At 44.8% G+C, this 24,234-nt stretch overlaps 1 protein-coding gene across 1 annotated transcript in view; it reads left to right on the top strand.

Moving 5' to 3' along the window:
- The window catches only part of DCUN1D4 (defective in cullin neddylation 1 domain containing 4), a 455,220-nt gene that overhangs the window by 111,094 nt on the left and 319,892 nt on the right, over positions 1-24,234 (top strand). The window contains exons 4-6 of the mRNA XM_085642111.1: positions 8,083-8,194; positions 11,985-12,076; positions 18,539-18,609. Of these exons, the coding sequence (XP_085498237.1) occupies positions 8,083-8,194; positions 11,985-12,076; positions 18,539-18,609 (275 nt within the window). The remainder of the gene's footprint in view (positions 1-8,082; positions 8,195-11,984; positions 12,077-18,538; positions 18,610-24,234) is intronic.

Below are 24,234 nucleotides of genomic sequence, written 5' to 3'. Positions count from 1 at the left end.
AAAAAAGATGAATGTTGGAACCTGCACGATGTGAATGCTAAATTGTTAAGAGTGAGTGCTGTTCTGTTCTGAAGGTAATGCGTGATAAATGAGAGAAACTTAAATAGACTGTCAAGGGTTACTTGATGTGTGTCCTGGAGTGATGGATCTTGTAAGATGTAATTGTTGATCATGTACATGTAGGATTGTATAACCACCGGTGTGGCGGTTGGAAAAGAGTGTTTGTGAATAAAAATTGTTAAACAGATGAGGGCGGTAAAATGAAGTTGAAGGGACCCGGTCTGGTACTGTGATGAAGATATCTGTGTACATGTGTGATATTTGGAGATCCATATATTAGATGAAGCATGACATATCTAGCCTGTCATTCAATCCTCTTGGAGACGTTGTATCTAGATATTTTATCCAGTATACCTCTCTCTGCAATAATTTGCAGTGAGTGTTTACTCCATGTTGTGGCACAATGCGTTCTATGATTTGAAACCTAAGTTGGGATATCGAGTGACAGGCCTCGTTCCAATGGATAGCCAGAGGAGAGTTTATGTTCTTGGTTCTGATCCGACTTTTGTGTTCTGTGAGACGTACTTTGATTTTTCGTTCCGGTTTTCCCACGTACAATTTACCGCATGGGCATTTGATTCCATATACTACGTTGGTAGTATTACAGTCACTGGTATGTCTAAGCAAAACATCTTTACCTGTGGTTGGATGTGTCAAAATATTGCCTAGGATTATATTGTTACAATGTGAACAATTTTGGCATTTCATAGTTCCTTTGTCAGTTGTTCTGTTTTTTGCTGTTTTAGTTGGTGCTATAAGTTCCCGGAGGTTTTGACCTCTTGTGTAGGCGTGCAATGGTGGTTGCTGGAAGATGTTGTTGAAGTCAGATTCGTTAGATAAAAGCTCCCATCTCTTGTTGATGATCTTTTTAATGGCTCTTGAACTTGTGGAAAATTTAGATATGAATGCTACGTGGTTTTTGTTGGATGATTTGGTGGTTGCTAATAGTTCTCCACGTGATTTTTGCATCGCTCTTTGTTCGCATTCTTGAAGAATTTTTGTGGGATAGCCGCGTTGCTGATATTTCTCTTTGTACTCTGTGATTTTTGCTCTACAGTCCTGTGTGTCTGAACAGATGCGTTAAATCCTGATGAATTGAGAGTAGGGAAGATTGTTGATGAGACTTATTGGGTGGAAACTAGAGTGTTCTAGTACATTATTTCGGTCCGTTGGTTTGGTATAGACTGTTGTAATCAGACTGTTGCCTTCAGGAGATTTGTTGATGGTGACGTCCAAGTATTCTATGGTATGTGTGTCAATTTTATATGTGTATTGGATCCTGGGGTTATGAGAGTTCAGTGTTGCAATCATGTGCTCCAGTGATTGTTGTGAGTTTGTCCAGATAAGAAAAATGTCATCGATGTAGCGGCAGTAGGTGTAAATGTTAGACCACCATTGAGGAATGTCCATAATATATTCCTGTTCAAACATTGCCATGAAGATATTGGCGTACGACGGTGCCCCTGGAAAACCCATGGAGGTTCCCGAGAGCTGGGCGTAGTACTTCTCATCCCATTTAAAGTAGCTGTGATGTAGACAAAAATGTAAAAGTTGTAATAAAAACACTTTATCTGTTTCGATGTCTTCTCTTTGTAAAATGGCCCATTCAACAGCCTCCATGCCTGCTGTGTGGTGAATTGAGGTATAAAGTGCCACAACATCTATTGTGCAAAGTAACCACGATGATTGAATGTTGGATTGAATGTTGTCAAGTTTTGTGAGAAAGTCCGTGGTGTCTCTGACGTATGACCACCAGTTTTGTACGAACTTCTGGAGATAGTTATCCAGGTATTTCCCAATGGAGTCAAACATTGACCCACATCCTGATACAATGGGTCTGAATGGTGGTTTGTGCAAGTTCTTGTGTATCTTCGGTATCATATATAGATGTGGTCTGCGAGGATCCGAAGTGGTAAACTGTTTGGTGGATTCATCAATCCAACCTGCTGTGAGAGCTTTGTGTAAAATATCTTGTAGGATAGCTTGAAGTTGCATTGTGGGATCTGTTTGTAGTTGTAAATATGTGTTTTGGTCACTTAGATGGATATGAACTTGTTGATGATAAAATTCTGAGTCCATGATGACAATGGCTCCTCCCTTATCAGCTGGTTGGATCGTAATTTGAGGGTTGCTTGCTATGGTTTTGAGGATGATTCTTTCATTTTTAGTGAGATTTTGGTGTTTATTCTTGGTCAAGTTCAGGTTTTGTATGTCTTTATTCACCATGATCTCGAAAGTGTCTAGCATCTTATGTGACACGGGGGCTTGAAAGGTGCTCCTTGGTTTAAATTTGGTGGCGATTGAAGTAGTCTGAGTTGCTTCTTGGGTCACAACATTTGTGAAAAAATGACTAAGGCGCAACGTGCGCATAAATCTGTACAAGGCTACATCAATTTCCAAGCAATTCGTATGGTGGGTTGGTACAAATGACAATCCTTTGTTTAACACTGCTTTTTGGTGAGGTGTATTACCAACCCACCATACGAATCGCTTGGAAATTGATGTAGCCTTGTACAGATTTATGCGCACGTTGCGCCTTAGCCATTTTTTCACAAATGTTGTGACCCAAGAAGCAACTCAGACTACTTCAATCGCCACCAAATTTAAACCAAGGAGCACCTTTCAAGCCCCCGTGTCACATAAGATGCTAGACACTTTCGAGATCATGGTGAATAAAGACATACAAAACCTGAACTTGACCAAGAATAAACACCAAAATCTCACTAAAAATGAAAGAATCATCCTCAAAACCATAGCAAGCAACCCTCAAATTACGATCCAACCAGCTGATAAGGGAGGAGCCATTGTCATCATGGACTCAGAATTTTATCATCAACAAGTTCATATCCATGTAAGTGACCAAAACACATATTTACAACTACAAACAGATCCCACAATGCAACTTCAAGCTATCCTACAAGATATTTTACACAAAGCTCTCACAGCAGGTTGGATTGATGAATCCACCAAACAGTTTACCACTTCGGATCCTCGCAGACCACATCTATATATGATACCGAAGATACACAAGAACTTGCACAAACCACCATTCAGACCCATTGTATCAGGATGTGGGTCAATGTTTGACTCCATTGGGAAATACCTGGATAACTATCTCCAGAAGTTCGTACAAAACTGGTGGTCATACGTCAGAGACACCACGGACTTTCTCACAAAACTTGACAACATTCAATCCAACATTCAATCCTCGTGGTTACTTTGCACCTCAATTCCCCACACAGCAGGCATGGAGGCTGTTGAATGGGCCATTTTACAAAGAGAAGACATCGAAACAGATAAAGTGTTTTTATTACAACTTTTACATTTTTGTCTACATCACAGCTACTTTAAATGGGATGAGAAGTACTACGCCCAGCTCTTGGGAACCTCCATGGGTTTTCCAGGGGCACCGTCGTACGCCAATATCTTCATGGCAATGTTTGAACAGGAATATATTATGGACATTCCTCAATGGTGGTCTAACATTTACACCTACTGCCGCTACATCGATGACATTTTTCTTATCTGGACAAACTCACAACAATCACTGGAGCACATGATTGCAACACTGAACTCTCATAACCCCAGGATCCAATTCACCTATAAAATTGACACACATACCATAGAATACTTGGACGTCACCATCAACAAATCTCCTGAAGGCAACAGTCGGATTACAACAGTCTATACCAAACCAACGGACCGAAATAATGTACTAGAACACTCTAGTTTCCACCCAATAAGTCTCATCAACAATCTTCCCTACTCTCAATTCATCAGGATTAAACGCATCTGTTCAGACACACAGGACTGTAGAGCAAAAATCACAGAGTACAAAGAGAAATATCAGCAACGCGGCTATCCCACAAAAATTCTTCAAGAATGCGAACAAAGAGCGATGCAAAAATCACGTGGAGAACTATTAGCAACCACCAAATCATCCAACAAAAACCACGTAGCATTCATATCTAAATTTTCCACAAGTTCAAGAGCCATTAAAAAGATCATCAACAAGAGATGGGAGCTTTTATCTAACGAATCTGACTTCAACAACATCTTCCAGCAACCACCATTGCACGCCTACACAAGAGGTCAAAACCTCCGGGAACTTATAGCACCAACTAAAACAGCAAAAAACAGAACAACTGACAAAGGAACTATGAAATGCCAAAATTGTTCACATTGTAACAATATAATCCTAGGCAATATTTTGACACATCCAACCACAGGTAAAGATGTTTTGCTTAGACATACCAGTGACTGTAATACTACCAACGTAGTATATGGAATCAAATGCCCATGCGGTAAATTGTACGTGGGAAAACCGGAACGAAAAATCAAAGTACGTCTTACAGAACACAAAAGTCGGATCAGAACCAAGAACATAAACTCTCCTCTGGCTATCCATTGGAACGAGGCCTGTCACTCGATATCCCAACTTAGGTTTCAAATCATAGAACGCATTGTGCCACAACATGGAGTAAACACTCACTGCAAATTATTGCAGAGAGAGGTATACTGGATAAAATATCTAGATACAATGTCTCCAAGAGGATTGAATGACAGGCTAGATATGTCATGCTTCATCTAATATATGGATCTCCAAATATCACACATGTACACAGATATCTTCATCACAGTACCAGACCGGGTCCCTTCAACTTCATTTTACCGCCCTCATCTGTTTAACAATTTTTATTCACAAACACTCTTTTCCAACCGCCACACCGGTGGTTATACAATCCTACATGTACATGATCAACAATTACATCTTACAAGATCCATCACTCCAGGACACACATCAAGTAACCCTTGACAGTCTATTTAAGTTTCTCTCATTTATCACGCATTACCTTCAGAACAGAACAGCACTCACTCTTAACAATTTAGCATTCACATCGTGCAGTTTCCAACATTCATCTTTTTTTAACTTTATTCATACACAAATGCTCGCGGTTTCATGAGCAATTCCCTTTCTGCATCTCTCAGCAGAATCGTTTTTGTTTTACTTCCATCTTCAGATGGCAGCGCACTACTACTTTTCATTTCTAGATATTCTACAGAGCACTTCATTCAGTTAGAGGCTCCAGTATTAGATACGTGTATTCACAGCCGCTCTAAGACTGCGTCCACCACACATCCTTTTCACATCATTTCACAAAAAGTTTTTTTCTTCAAGCATCTCGAGCCATACTAAGATGGCGCGCATTTGAATATGTTCTAACGCATTCTCAATACAGTCCTCTTTCTATGTTCCAGCTCGGAGTTTTTCCGGGTCCCATTTCAATTATTAACACGAGCATTTCGACGCATTACACTCGATTTTGCTTTTGGCGGTGCACTGCTGTTCATGCTACGATCTCTCTATTCGGTAAGACATTCTAGATGCTTTCACGTCCGATTACCACAGCTTTGTTTCTTTGCGCCGGGACGCTTATTCATTAGTTGTTTCTTTCTTCTTTCTTCTCTCCGCTTTTTTAGAACAATCGAACGCATACACAAAGGTAAGCTTTTGGAGCTTTAAACCCATTTGCATCAGCTTAGCTAGATTCTGTGTACATCTTCCAAGGCACAAGAGAACGCTATTTAGTCTTACACGTCATTATTTTTTTTGTTTACACAGACAGCAGCTTACATGTCTTCAGGTAAGCACGACCCCCCATTCTTACATATACTTCACTTTTATATGATTCAGAGACTCAGACGCTAATGCCCACACCCAATTCTTGTTCCCTGTACAGTGCACCCTACAGACCATTAACACAGGTAACAACATACAGTTAAGTCTGTGCATTACTAGTATATCCTAAGTTTGAGCCCTCCAGTATACATTTATCCGCATCTGTTTATTCTCTTGTTACAGATTGGCCCCTGATGAAGGAACCGGCTGGTTCCGAAATGCATTGGGCAATTGTACACGTGCTGTTACAAATCTGTTAATGTCAAACAATTTTATTTGTATGTTTACGAATGCATAAAGTACAACAATGATTGCGAATTGTTACCATGTTTAATGCTGATTGTATTGCTCTTTGATAAGCATCTTTATAACAGCATTGTATTGAGTGGTATGCATATGTACAAAGTGCTGGTTGTAACTTTGAGAAATAAAAGTACAACTTGCGTAAAGGTTAAATAGTGTCGGAGTAGACACTTTGTGAATAGTGCACAGCTATACACAGGTTCTCATCCTGTCTTTAGCTTAGTTTTTCACTTCGTAGAAGGGGACAAACTTCTACATAACTGATGCACCGCAGTTAAACCATCCAATTCAGAGAATAAGAATCAGATTAATAAAGGAGTGCTCTCCTTCAGCATAACCAGTGTGGTATCTAGGCATATCACACTGAGTAGAAAAAGTAACTTAGAAAGTAATCTGTACAGTAATTTCAATACCTTGGCTTACCTGTATTTCAAACAACTGTATTTGAACTTGCATTCACTTGCAAACACTGCATAATATTTTGCAAAGCATTTATTTCACTCCCCTGTTCCAGGCTTGACTCTAGAAATAAAATAACTTAATATTCTTATACAAGCAAAATTGGTCTTAGTTTACTCTTTGAGTGCGTGACATAATTTGCTGATTGAGCGTGCACCACAAATGCTTAACACTATCCTCTGATACAGCCTTACTGCTAACCCACACTACCACTAATAGAGAGTAAGGTGCTATCTACTTTTACCTCTGCCTACCTTTGTGGTTCCACTGGACTCTATGCACACTATAACTCATTTTGGTACAGTATATACAGAGCCAGCTTCCTACAACTGTGTGCTAGCCAAATCAATATTTGCTAATGCTATAAGAAGACTCAAGTTTCTATTATGAAGTTTTGTTGATCTAAGAAATGAGTAATTACTGAGTAATTCTGGGTCCAATTTCCCTGGGTAATTTCTCATTTTGGGCCAGAGTTTCACCCAAACATTTTGGCTGCTTTTACCAGTGTAAATCTCCTGGTCACAATTAAATGTTTCACTGTGTTCCCAACAGTACCGTAATTCAACTTGGATGGTACCTTGCTATTACTGGCCGCTGGAATTAAGAGGCCACTTGTAATGAGGGCCTTGGGTAGTACCGGTAGACCAGATGTGACCTGTACTGAGCCCCAATTTGCATACATGGTATTACATTTTGCTATGACATCTTTTTTTAAAAGCCACCACTAGGCTGTACCGTTAATGGTCTGTTTTATTTTTTTTTTGTCTGCTGAGTTCGAAGTCCCCCCACTACTATTAATACCCTAGAATAAAGTGCAGAAAGGGTGTACTTGGCTCAGTTTTGTGAGCCTTTCTGGGATAAATCCTAGGCCAGAAGACGCACACGACCCCACCACCAAGGTTTTTGCTAAGTCGCCTCTACCTGACCTGTGATCTAGTTACAGCTTTTCAGTGGACAGAGGTTGCCTAGTTCCAGTCTACAGAATTATAAAGACACCTCAGCTTGGTACCGGGTTGCCATTGAGAAGTTTCACACCTTAAGGACTGACTGGTGTCCCTCCGAGCCAGAAGGTTTTGTAATACTATACTGGCACTTTAACCCCTGGTTGGTTTCTTTTTCAAACTGAAGCTTAATGTGACCTGTTAGATGTACAAAATATTGTGCCTCTATTGTCCTATTTACTTAGTCACAGATCTATTTGGTAGTTCAAGTGACATAAAGAGCAATTAAACTATAATATTGAAAAATTGATCATCCTACAATTTTCAATTTTTGTCCATTTGAAAGGACACTCTGACTTTTGTTTAGCTTATAAGTAAGTTTGTAAATTATAAAAATGTTTATTCTTGATGTATAATATTAATTTACATTAATTGTATGTGATTTTACTGTGATGAGACACAGTATATTCCTGGTTTGTGCTTTATACAAACTACTTTTAGGATAATTGATATAGTGACATTTGCCTAGTGTGAATTTTGGCGATTCATCTTAGCTCTGATTCATATCTCAAAGCTTTAGCCTAGTCTGTCCTATGTACTTGCAATGTATTTTATTGGCTCTCTTGTACCTTTCTGTAGGTCTGCACTCTTGCAGTTCCACAGAGTACTGTAGCAAAGTGATGCCACCAAGGAAAAAAAGAAGACCCGCAGCAGGAGATGATCTGACGGCTAAGAAAAGTAGACATGACGGGTAGGTGCTCTTGAAAGGAAAATAAGTAGATTCTGCAAATGTAAATGACCAGCGTTCAACCAATAACATGGCATTGGTTTACAACAAACTTGAATTGAAATGTAATCACTTCGTATAGTGCTTTATTCTTGGGTTATGTTGCTGCTACCCTGAAATGTATTTTAAAAAGGAGCCTGTGTTTGTTGTACTGCGGTTGACCTTCGATTCGATCATTTGATGTAGAATCTTGAGATCTCAAGTGGTGGTCCGATTTGAGTAATTTATAAAGTTTTTTTTCCTACGGTTTATTGTACTTGCAATGGTTTGCTTATTAATCTAGGAGTATTTTAGGAACTGGTATATGTGGGCTTTGGCATGGCTCCAACTTTGCATGTCAAGTACACCTCTTCCTGCGTGGAGTATCCTTGGCAAGGAGATTAAACAGTTCTCAGGATGGTGGCCAGTTTTTGGCTATTGGTATGGCACTGTTATACATTAGTAGCTCCCTCAGCATAACAAGAGGGAAGGGAAAAAACGGTGGCTAAATCCATGGTTGTCCGACCAGGAGCACAAAGGTGTTGAAACAAAGATTGGCAGACATATATACTACAATATGTTCTCCGTGATCGATTCCATTTCCCCCCCCCCCCCCCCTCATTTGTATGGGATATTACCAAGATTCCAGCCCATGCCAAGATTTATTGCTGGTTACTATTATTATTGCTAGTCACACGAGTGAGCTTCTGCTCTCTGTGCAGACCCCCTACATGACCTTTTTTCTACAGACCCACTCCTTTTTGTCTATACTTTGATGCCTTTTCACATGTGGCAGTCCATCGCCCTCCCAACATTGTTTGCCCTGCCTCACTCCTTGAAAGAGGAGAGACTCCATCGACTGAATCCCATAGGAGCTTTGCGATTTTATATCGATCACGACGCCCGAGTTAGATTAGCCCAACACCACGAGGAGGTCTCCCCGGTGATTCTGACCTGAGATCTGGTGATCTCTGACCAGCCTCGAATCTCCAATCGACACCTTTCTGGAGGATCCCCCTGACCGCGACCGGAGCTGGTCAGAAAACTGGATGCCTAAAGACAACCCTGCACCCGACATCCCAGGGACTTGGGTGGCCCAACCTATGGTGTACCAGCCTCCCCTGGCATCCCAACTTACCTCTCCAACTGGTGGTCATGTCCAGAAGATCTTTGTCCCCGAGCCTGCAGTCTTTGTTACAACCGGAGAATCCCTATTGAAATCAACAGGGCACCCGATGCCAAAACAGCACCCAGCCGCCCCTGCGCTGCTGCGGGTGTACTTTGGGTTCTAACTCGGATACCCCTTTGCCCTGAGCCTAACACATGGAGCTGTGCTCGCACAACCTTGTTGCCCTCTCATGAGCAGCCACCAACCATAGGCCCCCTACCCCCCCCATTGGATAACATTGGACCTCAGCACTCTACAGCCAGCCAGCCTAGTGCCGCTGAGGATGCTTTGAGAGTGCACCCTTGACCCTGGGGGAATCCTAGTTCTAACTCCAGGAAACCAATTCCCAAATCCAAGTACTTAGCTTAAAACTGATAACCACATTTCTTCCCATAGGACTGCATTGACAGCTTTCTTGTGAAAATTGTGTGGTTAGTTTTGTATGAGAACTTGAAAACTGCAAATATCTAAAAATCGCTTTACTTACCTTTTCTCTAAGAAATGTCCCAGTGTGATATCTAGGTAAATCATACTGACTAGAAAAAGTAATCCATAAAGTAATCTAACAGTAATTTCATCTGCATTACAAGTGTTTACAAACCTGTTACAAAGTCATTTTCATTCAGCTTGCTTGTATTGTTCAACCTGCCTTGAAAAGTACCATTTGTACTTAGCTGTACCAGGCTTGCTTGGTTCTAGAAAATAAATATAACTAAATATTTGTATGCAAACAAATTGGTCTGAGTTCAGTCTTTCAGTGTGTGATATCATTGGCTGCCTGAGTGTGTACAACAAATGCGTAACACTACCCTCTGATAAAGCCTTACTGCTCACCCACACTACCACAAATAGAGAGTAAGGTGCGATCTGCTTCTACCTTTGGGGTTCCACTGGACTCTTTGCACACTATACCTCATTTTGGGATAGTATATATAGAGCCAGCTTCCTACAGTCTGTTCTTCCTCTTTGTGACTCTTCACGTCCTTCTTTCAGGTCAGCAGTATTTGATTTTTCTTGAGCCATGGGCTCTCACAGGAAGTGGTCATATAGTGGCTACTATCCTACACTCTCCTAACGCCCCTAAATTCAGTATTATGGTGGAGCCCCTGTCACTAGAAGAGGAGAACCTGTCTACCTACGAAGAAGCACACTGAAGAGGTGCAAAAGTAGCAGACTAAAGAGATCAACTGACTTTGCCTCAGCCCTACCAGCATGACTGCTGTTACCCGTCGAAACTGCACCAAAGACATCTCGTCCTGCAGCTGTTGTGCTTCCGAAACATGGGTGGACTGCCTGCCTTCAATAAAGAACCTAGACCTCCCATGGAACAGCAGGACTGTTCCCTGCATCTTGCAGTGATTCCAAAATAAAGACTGGGGACTCTGGAACCACCAAAACCCGATGCCTGAAGCGACCACTATACCCCTCGCTCTAAGCCCGAGTTGAAGGGGGGCCAACGGTGCCACCAAGGTCCCCTAGTCCTCCAGAGCCTGAGTCCATCATGGTTTCAACCCTCATGGACTCTCCATCGCCCCCAGCTTCTGCCCCTCTACCGCAACTGCTCCCGGTAAGAAAACACAACGCTTGAAGACCCCTCCGCACCTGTCGTCCTGGAGCATTGTGCGGCCTGAGCCCGATTGGTCCCCCAGTCGAAGTCTGCATCCTCATTTCACCGTGAATGTTCTCCATAGAGTAACAAAATGGGCACCTGATGCAGTTTTTGCATCTCTGCACCCGGCCACCCTAGTGCTTCTGGTGATGTTCTGCTGGTGCTGGGGCTCGGAACTTGTCACCTCCCCCCACCACCTCCCCCACTCACTTTAAACCCTGGAGAAGGGTACCGTAAATTGCTGTACCATACCTCAATGCCTCATTGACTTTTCTTCCCATAGGATAACATTGCAGATTCCAGAAATTGTGCAGTGTCGACTTTTTGAACTAAAAAGAACTCCTATTAAAAAATGTACTTACCTGAACGATTTTCTTCTGATGCCTAAACCTATCTAAAGATGCTTGCTATTGTTATAAATTGGTGTGGATCTCTTTCTTGAGTTGTGCATCTCATTTATTGACCATTGTGTGTATTTTCAGGTGTCTTGCACTCCTCTGTGATAAGCCTAGGCTGCTCAACCACACTACCCCATATCCGAGCACCATAGGATTGCCATTGCAAGCCCCTGTCCACTCAGAAGGGAACTTCTAGACTCTTTACACCATATATCTCATTTTTATATGTCATATAAAGAGCCAGCTTCCCACATGCCTCTGATAGACTAGGTGTGTCTTTATTTATATTTAAAAAAAATTAATGTGAAAAAATATTAACTCTTCTCTAAACCTGCATATGTGAAGATGTTCTGCTGTTAATATTAGCACCAAGAATAGGTTCAGTAGAAACTAGGATTACAGGTAGCAAAGCATCAATTCTTGACTCCACATAGATACTATAAACAAGTCTGATTAAGTGATGAACATTTTGATGAGACTTTTGGTAATTTGTGTGGTCATTCTTCAGATTAGCAATCAAATGTAAAGGCAATAAAATGAAGGGTAGGAATAATGTGAATGCCTTACAGCTTATTCTTTTTATTTATTTCTTATTAATAGATTGTATAGAAAATATGACTCCAGTAGACATAAAACGGACGAAGACTTATTTTCGAACAAAAGATGCTTAGATTGGTTCTATGAATATGCAGGTAGGTGAATTGATGATCTACATGGTGCAACATTTCTAACGACAAATCTTCTGTTAAAATATTAAAAAGCTCAGAAGCAACAGCCTTTGCAACCTCCAAATTCTTGTGCTACGGAACTGTATAAGATCAATCTGATTCAGCTTTTTACATCTGCAGCCACGGCAAACATTCAGTACGATGAACAATTCCCTCCAAGCTAAAGTTCTGAGCTAAAGATGAGAAATAGGGCTGAATCATTGATTACAGAAATCTCATTGACAGTATAGGGTACTTGGTTTGAGAGTGGATTATCCAGCTGTCATCTCCCTTCACCCTCTTTGTTCTCGGAGTTAAATAGGTAAATATTCAATTAGGTTGGAGAGGGCATGCTCCAATAGGGCTGACGTACCAGGGATCCTCAGGAAGCAATTTGAACACGTACATGAGGGGATCTGAATTTCTGATACAGCCAGGTCTAATACTGGATGCTCCATCCCTCATAAATGGGGTGTTTGCTAAATGTACAATTGACATTTCCTCCCCAGAATCTATAAAATACTGCTAGGAGCCACGGTACAAAATAAGTGCCGCTTCCAGGAAGTTTAAGCCTGGTCGCATTCTTCTGAAAGACAAACCGAGAGAGATGCCCAGTACCATCTTTATAGCAGCGAGTGGAAAATATTTCTTCAGTGGCACATGATGCCAACATGCCTCCTGGCAGTGGCTAGCTACCACCCAGAAATGTGTTGTACGGGCTGTGGCAAAACAAGGAACTATAATTTAAATAATTTGGCAAACTGAAAACTTGAAGGAATTCTAGAAGATTGTCCGTAGTGAAATAGAACAGATATCCGTTGTAAGGGTATGCCCTGAGCCAACTAGTGAAGTCCTGGGTTGGATGCCTGGCACGCTCTTAAGTGGGATCAAAGAGGCCCGCTCATTAGGAGGGGTCAAAAGAGGCGTTTAGAAAGGTCTGGGTCTTATTGATGATGCTTTTCTGTAGTCTTCAACGACTTGCTTCAAATCTTTCTGTCTGAACACCAATAATGTTGATTCATTTGTTGGGGACCCTGTTGCCAATATTCCATCGTAGGATTTCTGCAGAACTTGTCTTGTGTTTTATTTTATTTCTCTTTAGTGTTGTGTTGCCTTCCTGATTTTTTTAATTTTTAATTTTTTTATGGGCTAACTTGCTGGGTGGGGAGAAATTAGTGAAATATTTATTAAAGCATAGTGTGTCCTAGAGCAGGAGTGCCTGCTCCGTGATGTGTTACTGCTACCGTTCTCCGATTTATATTTGGAAATTGAACTTTTGATGCAGCGCAATAATGTTACCAAATAATTACTATTTATTATTCCTTTCCTAAGATGATGTCGCATCCACACACATGGACAGGCACTTTTCCTTCCACAGTAGTATCCTACTCCCCAGCAGTCGATGGAATGAGTAGAGTAATATAGTGGGTATGTGTGTGGAGCCACGTGAAGCACAAATCAACAAAAAGAGAGAAATGGTGTACCGGAAACTACTCCTGGTCCCCTAGAGATAAATAACCATAACATTGAAGGAGTAATTCCTGGAAAGGATTACTGTAAACTGTTGTGAAAAGGAGAGCAAGTCCTTTGTTAAGAAGAACCCTCACCCACCAACCTAGTTGGTGGCATGCTTCATCATAGGGTTCCCACCCGAGGGGCCAAGTGCCTTTTTTGTGTGCTGCGATGCCTGAATTACAGCGGAGCAGGTTTTTCTTGTCAGGTGAGTCTATAACTCCTCAAAAGTATTTAATGGTGGGGTTATAGGACAAGATTAAAAGCAAAGTTGGTGGATGTCTTCTGTGGCTTTCTTGGTCACAGACATCCTTTCTAAAATGGTAGCAAGGTCTACATGTTTCAGCCTCTTGAAGCGTGGTAGCAAAGCTTTCTTCACGCCTGGTGAAAAATAGAAATGAGTGCACAAGCTAAGGTGCACCCATGGTGTGTTTATTTACCGCAAAACTTACAGTTCAATCATCGATTTGTTCTGAAAAACAAAATGACATGATATCAAGCATATTTCATTCAGGCAAATCATGTATTCTACAGTGGTAAACACATAGGTTCATCAGGTGCGATAAAGATCCACATGCCAGGATCTGCATTTATTTATTCCACCCGTGTTACCTAACGTGTTGCGGGCCACAGAGAATCCGTATATAACTCTATTGCAAGATCATAACCACACTTGTGACATTCAATGTGTGGTTTATTAAACCGGAGTATTAGTGCCAATTGCCTAATCCTCCTTGTCAAGGAGAGAGGCTAGTTGCGGCTAAATTTATACCGCATCCGTAATCACGGTAACACTTTCTCTGGAAATAACCATTAAAAACAGTGGCGGAGAACGTTCTACAAAGCTTACGTGAATCGCAAGGTTGCCATGCCCCATTGACCCTGCCGGGTGGTGTTTCCTATTGTCAAACACTGGACATACATAAATCGAGAGGTTTTTAGCAGCAGCCCTAACCGGTTGTGAATAGGCGTAAAGTTGAAGATTGAACTGTAAGTTTTGCGGTAAATAAACACTCCATGGGTGCTCCTTAGCGTGTGCACTCATTTCTATTTTTCACAGGTCCTGAAGAAAGCCTTGCTACCACGCATCAAGAGGCTGAAACATGTAGACCTTGCCACCATTTTATAATGGATGTCTGTGACCAAGAAAGCCACAGAAAGCCACAGAAGACATCCACAAACTGTGCTTTTTAATCTTGTCCTATAACCTCACCATTAAATATATAGAGGCAATCTTAAAATCACTTTCACCTTTCACTCACCCAACAAAACCAGCTCCACTGTAATTCAGGCGTCACAGCACACCCGAGAGGCACTCGGCCCCTCGGGTGGGAACCCTATGATGAAGCTTGCCACCAGGTGAGGGTTCTTCTTAACAAAGGAATTTCTTTCCTTTTTTTACCACAGTTTACAGTAATCCTTTCCCGGAATTACGCCACGTGAAGCACGTCAGTAATTTATTTATTTATTTATAACACTTATAAAGCGCTTCTGTTACCCAAGGGTGTCCTGGCGCTGTCTGAAAAAAATACAACAAAGGAACTCCGCATCAGACAGGAGAGATTATTCCGCAAATAGCCACGTTTTCAAGGCTTTACGAAAAGCCAAGAGATTTGTAAGTTCTCTTACGTGTAGTGGGAGCTTATTCCACGCTTTAGCTGCGTTCACTATAAAGCTTCTGCCCCCCCAGGAGGCTTTTTTAACACGAGGAACACAGACTAGTTTTGCGGCAGCTGACCTAAGCGTTCGGGCAGGAGTATACCATACTAATCGCTCTTTTAAGTATGCTGAACCCGTTCCGTGAACCGCTTTAAACACCAGACATACAGCTTTAAATTGGGTGAGTTTTCTTATAGGAAGCCAATGAAGCCTCCGTATCTCATTTGAGACTGATGCATACTTAGGGATGCCTGATATAAGCCTAGCAGCGGCATTCTGCAATAATTGCAGTCTATTCATTATTCCTTCCTGCATATTAAAATATAGACTATTACAGTAATCCAACCTGGACATAGTGAGTGTCGTAACTACTGTTTGATGGCACTCTATGGGAAGGAGCGGGACAAGATCTTAAGGCGAAAGAAATGTTAATAGTGTCATTAATAGAAAGTTCAAGAAATTGATCCAAACAAGCTTTCTTGGCTACTATGGGATCATTCCCGTTATTCAGGGTTATCTCAGATTTTGCTTGGGAAAAGGCGGAAAAAATAACATTCACCTTCTCATAAAAGAAATTGGCGAGTTTGTCACAGAGTCCCTTGCTAGGCGTGATAGTAATGGCTCCTGGATTGGCCAGATTATTAACTGTGTTGAAGAGTTCTCTAGCTGAATTTTTTGCCTTGCTAATCTTCAAAGCGAAGTAAGCCGCCTTGGCGCTGTGGATCAGGTTTTTTAATTTAGCCCGTCCACATTTATACTCCTCTTTATCACAGTCTAGATAATTCCTTCGCCATTTTCTCTCCAGATGTTTACAAATTAATTTTTGATCTCTCAACTCCTGAGAGTACCACGGCGCGGACGGTGTTTGTCTTGTGACCTGGTATATTTTAGTTGGAGCTAGTTTTTGACCTGCAGCCTCTAACCAGGTTGAATAGCATCTTGTGGCCTTATCCAGATTATTTGGAGGCAGAACAAGGTATCATTGAGGACCTTGATGAGGTCCCCAGCTGATACCTTATTCCAAGATCTAATCATTTATTCTCTTTTCATTGGTTTGTGAGCAGATTGCTCAGGGATGGCAAGACTAAAAAGAACCGCTTTATGATCCGACCAAATTAGAGGTAGAGTAGACAAAACCTGTAATTTCAAATTGTTTGCAAAAATACCTCAAGTGTGTGTCCAGCCTGATGGGTTGGAACCAACACCAATTGCCTTAGGTTATTACCCTTCATAAGATCTAGTAATTTGGCAATGAACCTCATGTGCATCTTCGGCATATAATGTTGTATTGTGCTCAAGAACGTTGTTGATGTTTTTCAGGGTTTAGATACTCGAATAAGGGGCAGCTAAATATTTTGTAGGGATCCCAACCACTTTTTATCAAATAGTTTCTGTTCACTAAACCTTTCACACTTTTTGAATACCATGGTAAGGTGCATAAAGTTGTTTACTAGTAAAAAGTACTCACTCTTAAATGAAAGTAATGGCCACTCAGACTGTCCTTTTTTTTTTTTTTTTAATGAATACCATGATTTCAGCTGGGAACGCTTGACTGTACGTTACATTTTATCATGATCTATTGTGATGAGCATACCACTGCGGGGCAGCCCTGGTGATATGCATTTAAACCTGCTGATGCTTATTGTTGCTATTCTGGATATTTGTACTATTTAATTTTTACAAAAGTCTCATGAATATTGTTTTGGGGTCCCTAACTTTCCTGGGGAGATCTCAACACGTCTTATCTTAGGAAACACCATCACCGTTGGTGCACAAACTTAGGTGTCATTCTGTACTGCAGAAGGATACTGGACAGAGAAAGATGGACAGTCTTCAGCAGCCAATAGCCCCTCTACTTGCTTACACCATTACTAGTTCCAACCATTCCTACATCAACTCATCAAGCTCATGATTTAGCTACGTAATCTTTTGTTGTTTGGTCATGTTGCATACACTGTCAGTTTAATGGATACATCACAAACCTGCAGCCTCAAAAGAATTTCACTGACTTTGTAATTCCCTGGTCAACGTGACAGTGCTGTGCCACAGTCCGATTCCATAGCACAGACCCACATTAGCACTGTGAAGTAAAGTCATATGCTGCCACCCAATTATACCCCTTGCCTCATGGAATTCCAGTTTCATATGAACACACTAGACACACTGCTAAATCAGAGGAGTGCTGCGCTACTGTACGCAAACAAGATGTCGCTCAGAATTAAACTCTCCCTTTAGACATCTCCCTTCCTGCTGGTCAAATGCTTGAATTACAAAAAGGATAACCCAGACTTCAATACATATCATTGAGTAATAGCAACCGATTTTTCAAAACTATAGTATGAAGAGTTTTATTAAAACAAAATTATTGGCTACCGGCTTTGAGGTACATTTGATAGAAAACTAACATCCACCAAGACAGAGAGCCCTTTGTCTGTTCAAGTGGCGAGCTCAAACGCCTGTGAACTCTGGAGGAGCAATAGACCCATAGACTTCAGGAATAGTGCATCAAAAGTTAATAGACTTGTTTGACGGAAACAGCATCTCTTAACTCGCATGCTAAAGGGAAGGGGTGTAATTGAAAAAGGAAGTTGAATTTGATACTTTAAGGTTATTAGAAAATACAGACTGGAAACGTACACTGGACTGCTAACCATCAACAGAAAATAAATGACTGTATAACTGCTCTAAATGCATGTTAAATCTCAAACTATTTTTAAAAACTATTTTTTGTTCCCGTTACTAACCTACTCCCACTTGTGAATCCGAAAACAACTATTCTCTGCCACACCACTCCCTCTCCTAAGTTGAAGCAGTGACTCTTGAAGAAACTAACTTCTTCAGTTTGTTGCCACAGCCCTCACTGTGATTGTGCAGACACTTGGGTACATTTGTTTGCCACCCAGGATATTTTTAATACAGTTGTTATTCTTCTCATAACATTTCTTGAATGGGGGGGGGGGGGGTGAAGCAAATGATTCAGAAGCTTAGTAGCTTTTTCAGTGGGCTAATTCATCTTCTCAAGAGATCAAATGTTTTACCTCTAAATCCTGCAGGTTCAGGCTCCGCCTTTTGTTCTTCAGCAGCCAGTAAAATGCTTCCCATTGTAGCTGGGTAAAAGAAGTTCTGCTGTAATATGCACGGGGGAGAGTCTTGTGCTCTATGCAGGTAGCACTTTCATTGATACAGTTGAGGCTTTGTTAACAATTCTGTTAACCATATTTTAAAATGCCACGTCCTTGTTGTATTGCAGTTTTGAGACTTTCTTTCCTGTTACAGGTACAGATGATGTGGTGGGACCTGAAGGAATGGAGAAGTTTTGTGAGGATATTGGAGTGGAGCCTGAAAATGTAAGTGTTTTGAAGATTGGTAAAACTTCAGTCTTATTGATGGAAGAAGAAATTCTCTTCTTCCCCCGTTCTCCTTTCCTTTCTATGTATTGGGTGTCCGTCTGCTCTTTAATGAGGGTACTTAAGTGGTTTGCTGAATCGTCTGTTAAAATCATCCACAAGGCACACACAGGCCTTCACTTTTTCTAACTATTCATATGTTCATGGCATGTCAGGCAATGGTTCCTGCTCTCTAGGCGTGGTTCATTTCTAAAGCGCTAAAAGGGCTGTTTCTCTGGGAATTGGGGTGCCTTCTGTTTCTTCCTGCCTGATTTCCTGTAACATATTCATTCAGTTTAAAAATTAGACTCTTGGGGGGGGCGTGGCTTGCAGCCAAGCAAAATGGCCGCAACCTAAGCGAGCTCCGTGATCAGGGGAGCTCCCTTCATTAATCCGACCATTTATCCTCTAGCAGCATGGCTCAAGAAAGGTGCGCTTTGACTGGAACGGAGGCGGAGCAAGTTGCAGCAGTCCCGAACTCCGTGAGAAAAGCGACCGCTGAGATCTGTGAGGTGACGATGGAGGGCCTTCCCGCCTAGCAGAAGCCGGGACCTCGAGTGCGCTAGCTCTCCGCAACTCTGGTGAGGGCGGTGGTGCCGGAAGCGAGGGCACACTTCAGACCAAATCGCCAGACTCGCCAGTACAGGCGAGAGACCGGCTCCCCGCCGGACGTCACAGTGGATCACCGGGTGAGCCTTGCGCGGTCCAGCAGACCGTTTCCGAGAAAACCGCTCTGCGGGGGGAGGTGCTGCCTGGTGCGGCCGCAGGCCGAAAAGAGTGAATCACGACAGCTGCGTGTGCTGATACAGTTCTCATTGTGGCCCCCAAATACTCTATGGACTACACACAACTTCCCCCAACCCTAAAAAGACGATATTAATTGGCCGATCACTGCGCTGGGTTGGGGAATAACAAAGGTGCGCTCGGACATAGCTTGACGGGGGAAGCAGGAGTAGTCATTCCCAAGGCCCCCTGCCACCCTGGACTTTGGAACTAGGCAGGACATACCTCACAAATCACCTTGACCGCCTAAGTCAAATACCACCTTTGGAGTAGGAGGGCAGGAAACCCGACAGGCCGCATGTGGCAACACTTCCCGTGGCAGGCGGCGGCGAATACTGCCCTCCCCCCCCCCCCCCCCCCCCCCCTCTGCAACTAGTGGGTCACTTGCCCGTTGGGTCACTATGGCAGGTCGAGGTCCTCGAGGCGTACCTGCGGGGAAAGTAGATAAATATGCATACAGTAAGGAGCAGGGCGACAAACAACAAGTAAACCCTACCCAACTGAAGGCTCCCACGCCGCAGGTCCCGGATGCGGTCACGCTAGTAGACATCATGGCCGCCCTGCAGCAAGTTTAGTCATCTATAGGCACGATCTCAACGGACAAAGTTGTCGGCCAGATTGACGGAGGTTGAATCCACGACGAAGGCACTATCCACGGACACGGCCTTGCTTCAACGCCAGGTGCGCCAACTAGAGACCGACAAGAAGGTCATCCTCGCCAAACTTGATGATCAGGAAGGCCGCTCCCGGCGCAACATTATCCGCATCATTGGTGTTCCGGAAAATGTGGGTGGGCCTGCCCTAGACCTATTTGTTGAAGATCTTATCCAAAACCAGTTACAGCCGAGAGGACTCAAGTTTTTTCTCAGTGGAAAGAGCACACCGAGTGCCGGGAGGTAGACCCAAGCCAGGTGCCCCCCCCCCCAGACCAATCCTAGCACGCATCTTTAATTTCTGAGACCGAGATGTCATCCTGCAAGCGGCAAGAATAGCCCCGGCAATCCGCCTGGAAAACCATGTGATCACGCTCTACCCAGATTACACAGCGGCAGTAACCAAAGACGCAGTTTTTTGGAGGTAAAGCAAGACTTAAGGGTTAGAGAACTCAAATACTCAATGAAAACATGGTTCATCAATCAATCAATCAATGACACTTATAAAGCGCGCTACATACCCGTAGGGTCTCAAGGCGCTGGGGGGGGGGGGGGAGGTGCCGCTACTGCTCGAACAGCCAGGTCTTCAGCTTCTTCCTGAAGGAGAGGTGGTCTTGGGTCAGGCGCAGGTCGGTCGGGAGGGAGTTCCAGGTCTTGGCGGCCAGGTAGGAGAAGGACCTTCCTCCTGTAGTCGCTCTTCGGATGCGGGGGACGGCGGCGAGGGCGTGGTTGGCTGATCGGAGGTGGCGTTTGGGAGCGTAGAAGTTGACTCGGCTGTTGAGGTAGCTCGGGCCTTGGTCGTGTAGGGCTTTGTGTGCGTGGGTGAGGAGGCGGAAGGTGATTCTTTTGTTGACGGGGAGCCAGTGAAGGTCTCTCAGATGTCCGGAGGTGTGGCTGGTTCGTGGGATGTCGAGGATGAGTCTGGCTGAGGCGTTCTGGATCCGCTGGAGTCTCTTCTGGAGCTTGGCGGTGGTACCGGCGTAGAGGGCGTTGCCGTAGTCCAGTCGGCTGGTGACGAGGGCCTGGGTGACGGTTTTCCTGGTCTCGGTGGGGATCCACCAGAAGATCTTCCGTAGCATGCGTAGGATGTTGAAGCACGCCGAGGAGACGTTGTTGACTTGCCTGGTCATGGAGAGGGAGGAGTCCAGGATGAAGCCCAGGTTGCGTGCATGGTCTGTCGGTTTGGGTGCGGTGCCCAGGGCGGGAGGCCACCAGGAGTCGTCCCAGGCGGAGGGTGAAGAGCCCAGGATGAGGACCTCCGTCTTGTCCGAGTTCAGTTTCAGGCGGCTGGTCGTCATCCACTCGGCTACCTCTTTCATCCCTTCGTGCAGGTTGGCTCTGGCGGCGGTGGGGTCGTTGGTCAGGGAGAGGATCAGCTGGGTGTCGTGGGCGTAGGAGATTATGCTGAGGTTGTGTTTGCGTACGATGGCCGCGAGGGGGCTCATGTAGACGTTGAAGAGGATGGGGCTCAGAGATGATCCTTGAGGGACGCCGCAGATGACTTCGGAGGCCTCTGACTTGTACGGTGGTAGGCGGACTCTCTGTGTTCTTCCGTCGAGGAAGGAGATGATCCATTCCAGCGCCTTGTCCTGGATTCCGATGTTGCTGAGGCGCCGTACTAGGGTGCGGTGGCAGACCGTGTCGAATGCCGCGGAGAGGTCTAGGAGGATGAGGGCCGCTGTTTCTCCATTGTCCATCAGGGCTCGGATGTCATCGGTGGCGGCGATGAGGGCGGTCTCGGTGCTGTGATTGACTCGGAAGCCGGACTGTGAGGGGTCGAGGGATCCGTTCGTCTCGAGGAAGGCGGCCATCTGCTTGTTGACTGTCTTCTCGATGACTTTGGCTGGAAACGGGAGGAGCGAGATGGGGCGGTAGTTCTTGAGGTCGGTGGGGTCCGCTGTTGGTTTCTTGAGTAGAGCGCTGAGTTCAGCGTGTTTCCAGCTCTCAGGGAAGATGGTGGTGTCGAAGGATGTGTTGATGATGTCTCGCAGGTGGGGTGCGATGACAGCGTCGGCCTTGTTGAAGACGTGGTGAGGGCAGGGGTCGGTCGGTGATCCGGAGTGGATGGAGTTCATCGTGCGGATGGTGTCTTCGGTGCTGATCGGGGTCCAGGCGTGGAGGGTGGTGGTGGGGGGTGGTTGTTCGGTCATGGTGTGCGTTGGTTGGTTGTAGAAGCTGTTGTGTATGTCCGCGATCTTGTTGTGGAAGTATGAAGCGAGGGAGTTGCAGAGGTCTTGCGATGGGGTGATGTCGTTGTTTCCTGCGCTGGGGTTGGAAAGCTCTTTCACGATGTTGAAGAGTTCCTTGCAGTTGTGTGCGTTGTTGTCCAACCGGTCCTTGTATGCTGTTTTCTTGGCGGCGCGGATCAGCTGGTGGTGTTTCCGGGTGGCAAGTTTGAAGGAGGTCCTGTTGTCCGGTGTCGGTTCCTTTCTCCAGACTTTCTCGAGGGCTCGGCAGTTCTTCTTGGAGCTCTTGAGTTAGTCGGTGAACCATGGAGCCTTCTTGCTGCCGGGTCTGCTAGGCGGGGTCCTCAGTGGGGCGAGTTCGTCCGCGCAGTTGCTGATCCACTTCGTGAGGTTGTCGGCGGCCTGGCTGGGGTTCGCTGAGCTGGCAGGAGGGTGCTGGCTCAGGGAGGTGGCGAGCTGGTCTGCTGTGATCTTGTTCCAGCTTCTGTGGGCGGCCTGTTGCTGGTGTTGGTGGGTCGTCGTTCTCTTGAAGGTGAAGTGGACGCAGCTGTGGTCCGTCCATTGAAGCTCTGTGGCGTGGCTGAAGTCGATGTCTGTGCTGGAAGAGAAGACTGCGTCGAGTGTGTGTCCGGCGAGGTGGGTGGGGGTGGACACCAGTTGCTTGAGTCCCAGGTTGGCGAGGTTGTCGAGCAGGGTGCTGGTGTTGCGGTCGTTGTTGTTCTCTAGATGGAAGTTGAGGTCTCCCAGGAGGATGTAGTCAGCGGAGGGGAGGGCATGCGGGCTGACGAAGTCGGCGATGTCCTCGCTGAATTGTGTGCGTGGTCCAGGGGGTCGGTAGATCAGGGTGCCTCTGAGGGTGGTGTTCGGGTTGGTGTGGATCTGGAAATGCAGGTGTTCGGCGCTGGTCAGGGTGTTGTCGGTGCTGGTCGTGAGACGGATGGTGTTCCTGTGGATGATGGCGATGCCTCCTCCCATCTGGTTGGCGTTTCGGTCCCTCCGGACGATCTTGTAGCCCTCTGGGATAGCGATGGCGATGTCGGGAGCTGAAGAGGCGTTCATCCAGGTCTCCGTGAGGAAGGCAACGTCATGGGCTGTGGCGTCTAGAAGGTTCCAGAGTTCGATGGCGTGTCTGTGGACGGAGCGGGTGTTGAGCAGGATGCACTTGAGGTGGGTGCTGCTGGTGTTCGACTTGGCTGGTGCGAGGCTGGTCCGGATGCAGGAGAACTTGCAGGCGTGGCAGCTGAAAGGTCCGTGGGTACGTCGTGGAGTGGCTTGATGGCATTCTGGGAGTTCTTTGCCATACCGGAAGAAACCCGGGACTGGTTGGATGGTTGGCGCCCAACGAGGAAGCCAGAGAAACCGGGGATCGAGCAACAACACCGTCGCCAGGACTCTCAAAGGTCAAGATCTCCGGAATCCAGCGACAAAGGGGACTAAGCCACTTTGGACTACTACTTGAAACTGTTTGTCTCTACGAACTTACCTATGGACCACCCTTCCGTGACAGCGCAAACTACCTATTATTTTCCCGCTCCACACACAAGCAGATCTGGTATTGCGTTGACCATGTCTCAGCGGGCGGCCGTAATACTCCCAGTTAAGATGTGAGCTGTTGCTGGTGTGATATGCAGAAGGGGGCCATCCGAGATCACAGACAGACTCTCACCACCTACGCAAGTATCAGTTATGGGAACTAAGCACTCTGCTCAGTTGGGGTGGCCGGTAGTTGGGGATCTGCCGGGCAGGGAGGCAGGGGGTGGGGGGGAGGGAGGGGTCGAGGAATACAGGGGCATTTCCTGGTTTTACGTTTTGTTATGGTTCAAAAGGTTTTGTTTGGATGGCACTCAGGGCTACAGGATGAGGTGCTCAATACACACAACTTCGCACTCCTAGGCAGTCATGGGCGTACATGGCACACACTAGCCCAGTAACAGACACCACAGATAACTTGTCCCAAAACCCCG

Source organism: Triturus cristatus, chromosome 2_2 (genome assembly GCF_964204655.1).
Source record: "Triturus cristatus chromosome 2_2, aTriCri1.1, whole genome shotgun sequence".
NCBI classification, from domain to species: Eukaryota; Metazoa; Chordata; class Amphibia; order Caudata; family Salamandridae; genus Triturus; species Triturus cristatus.
The sequence above is the reverse complement of the archived record's forward strand: the minus strand, read 5'-3'. Positions and strand labels throughout refer to the sequence as shown.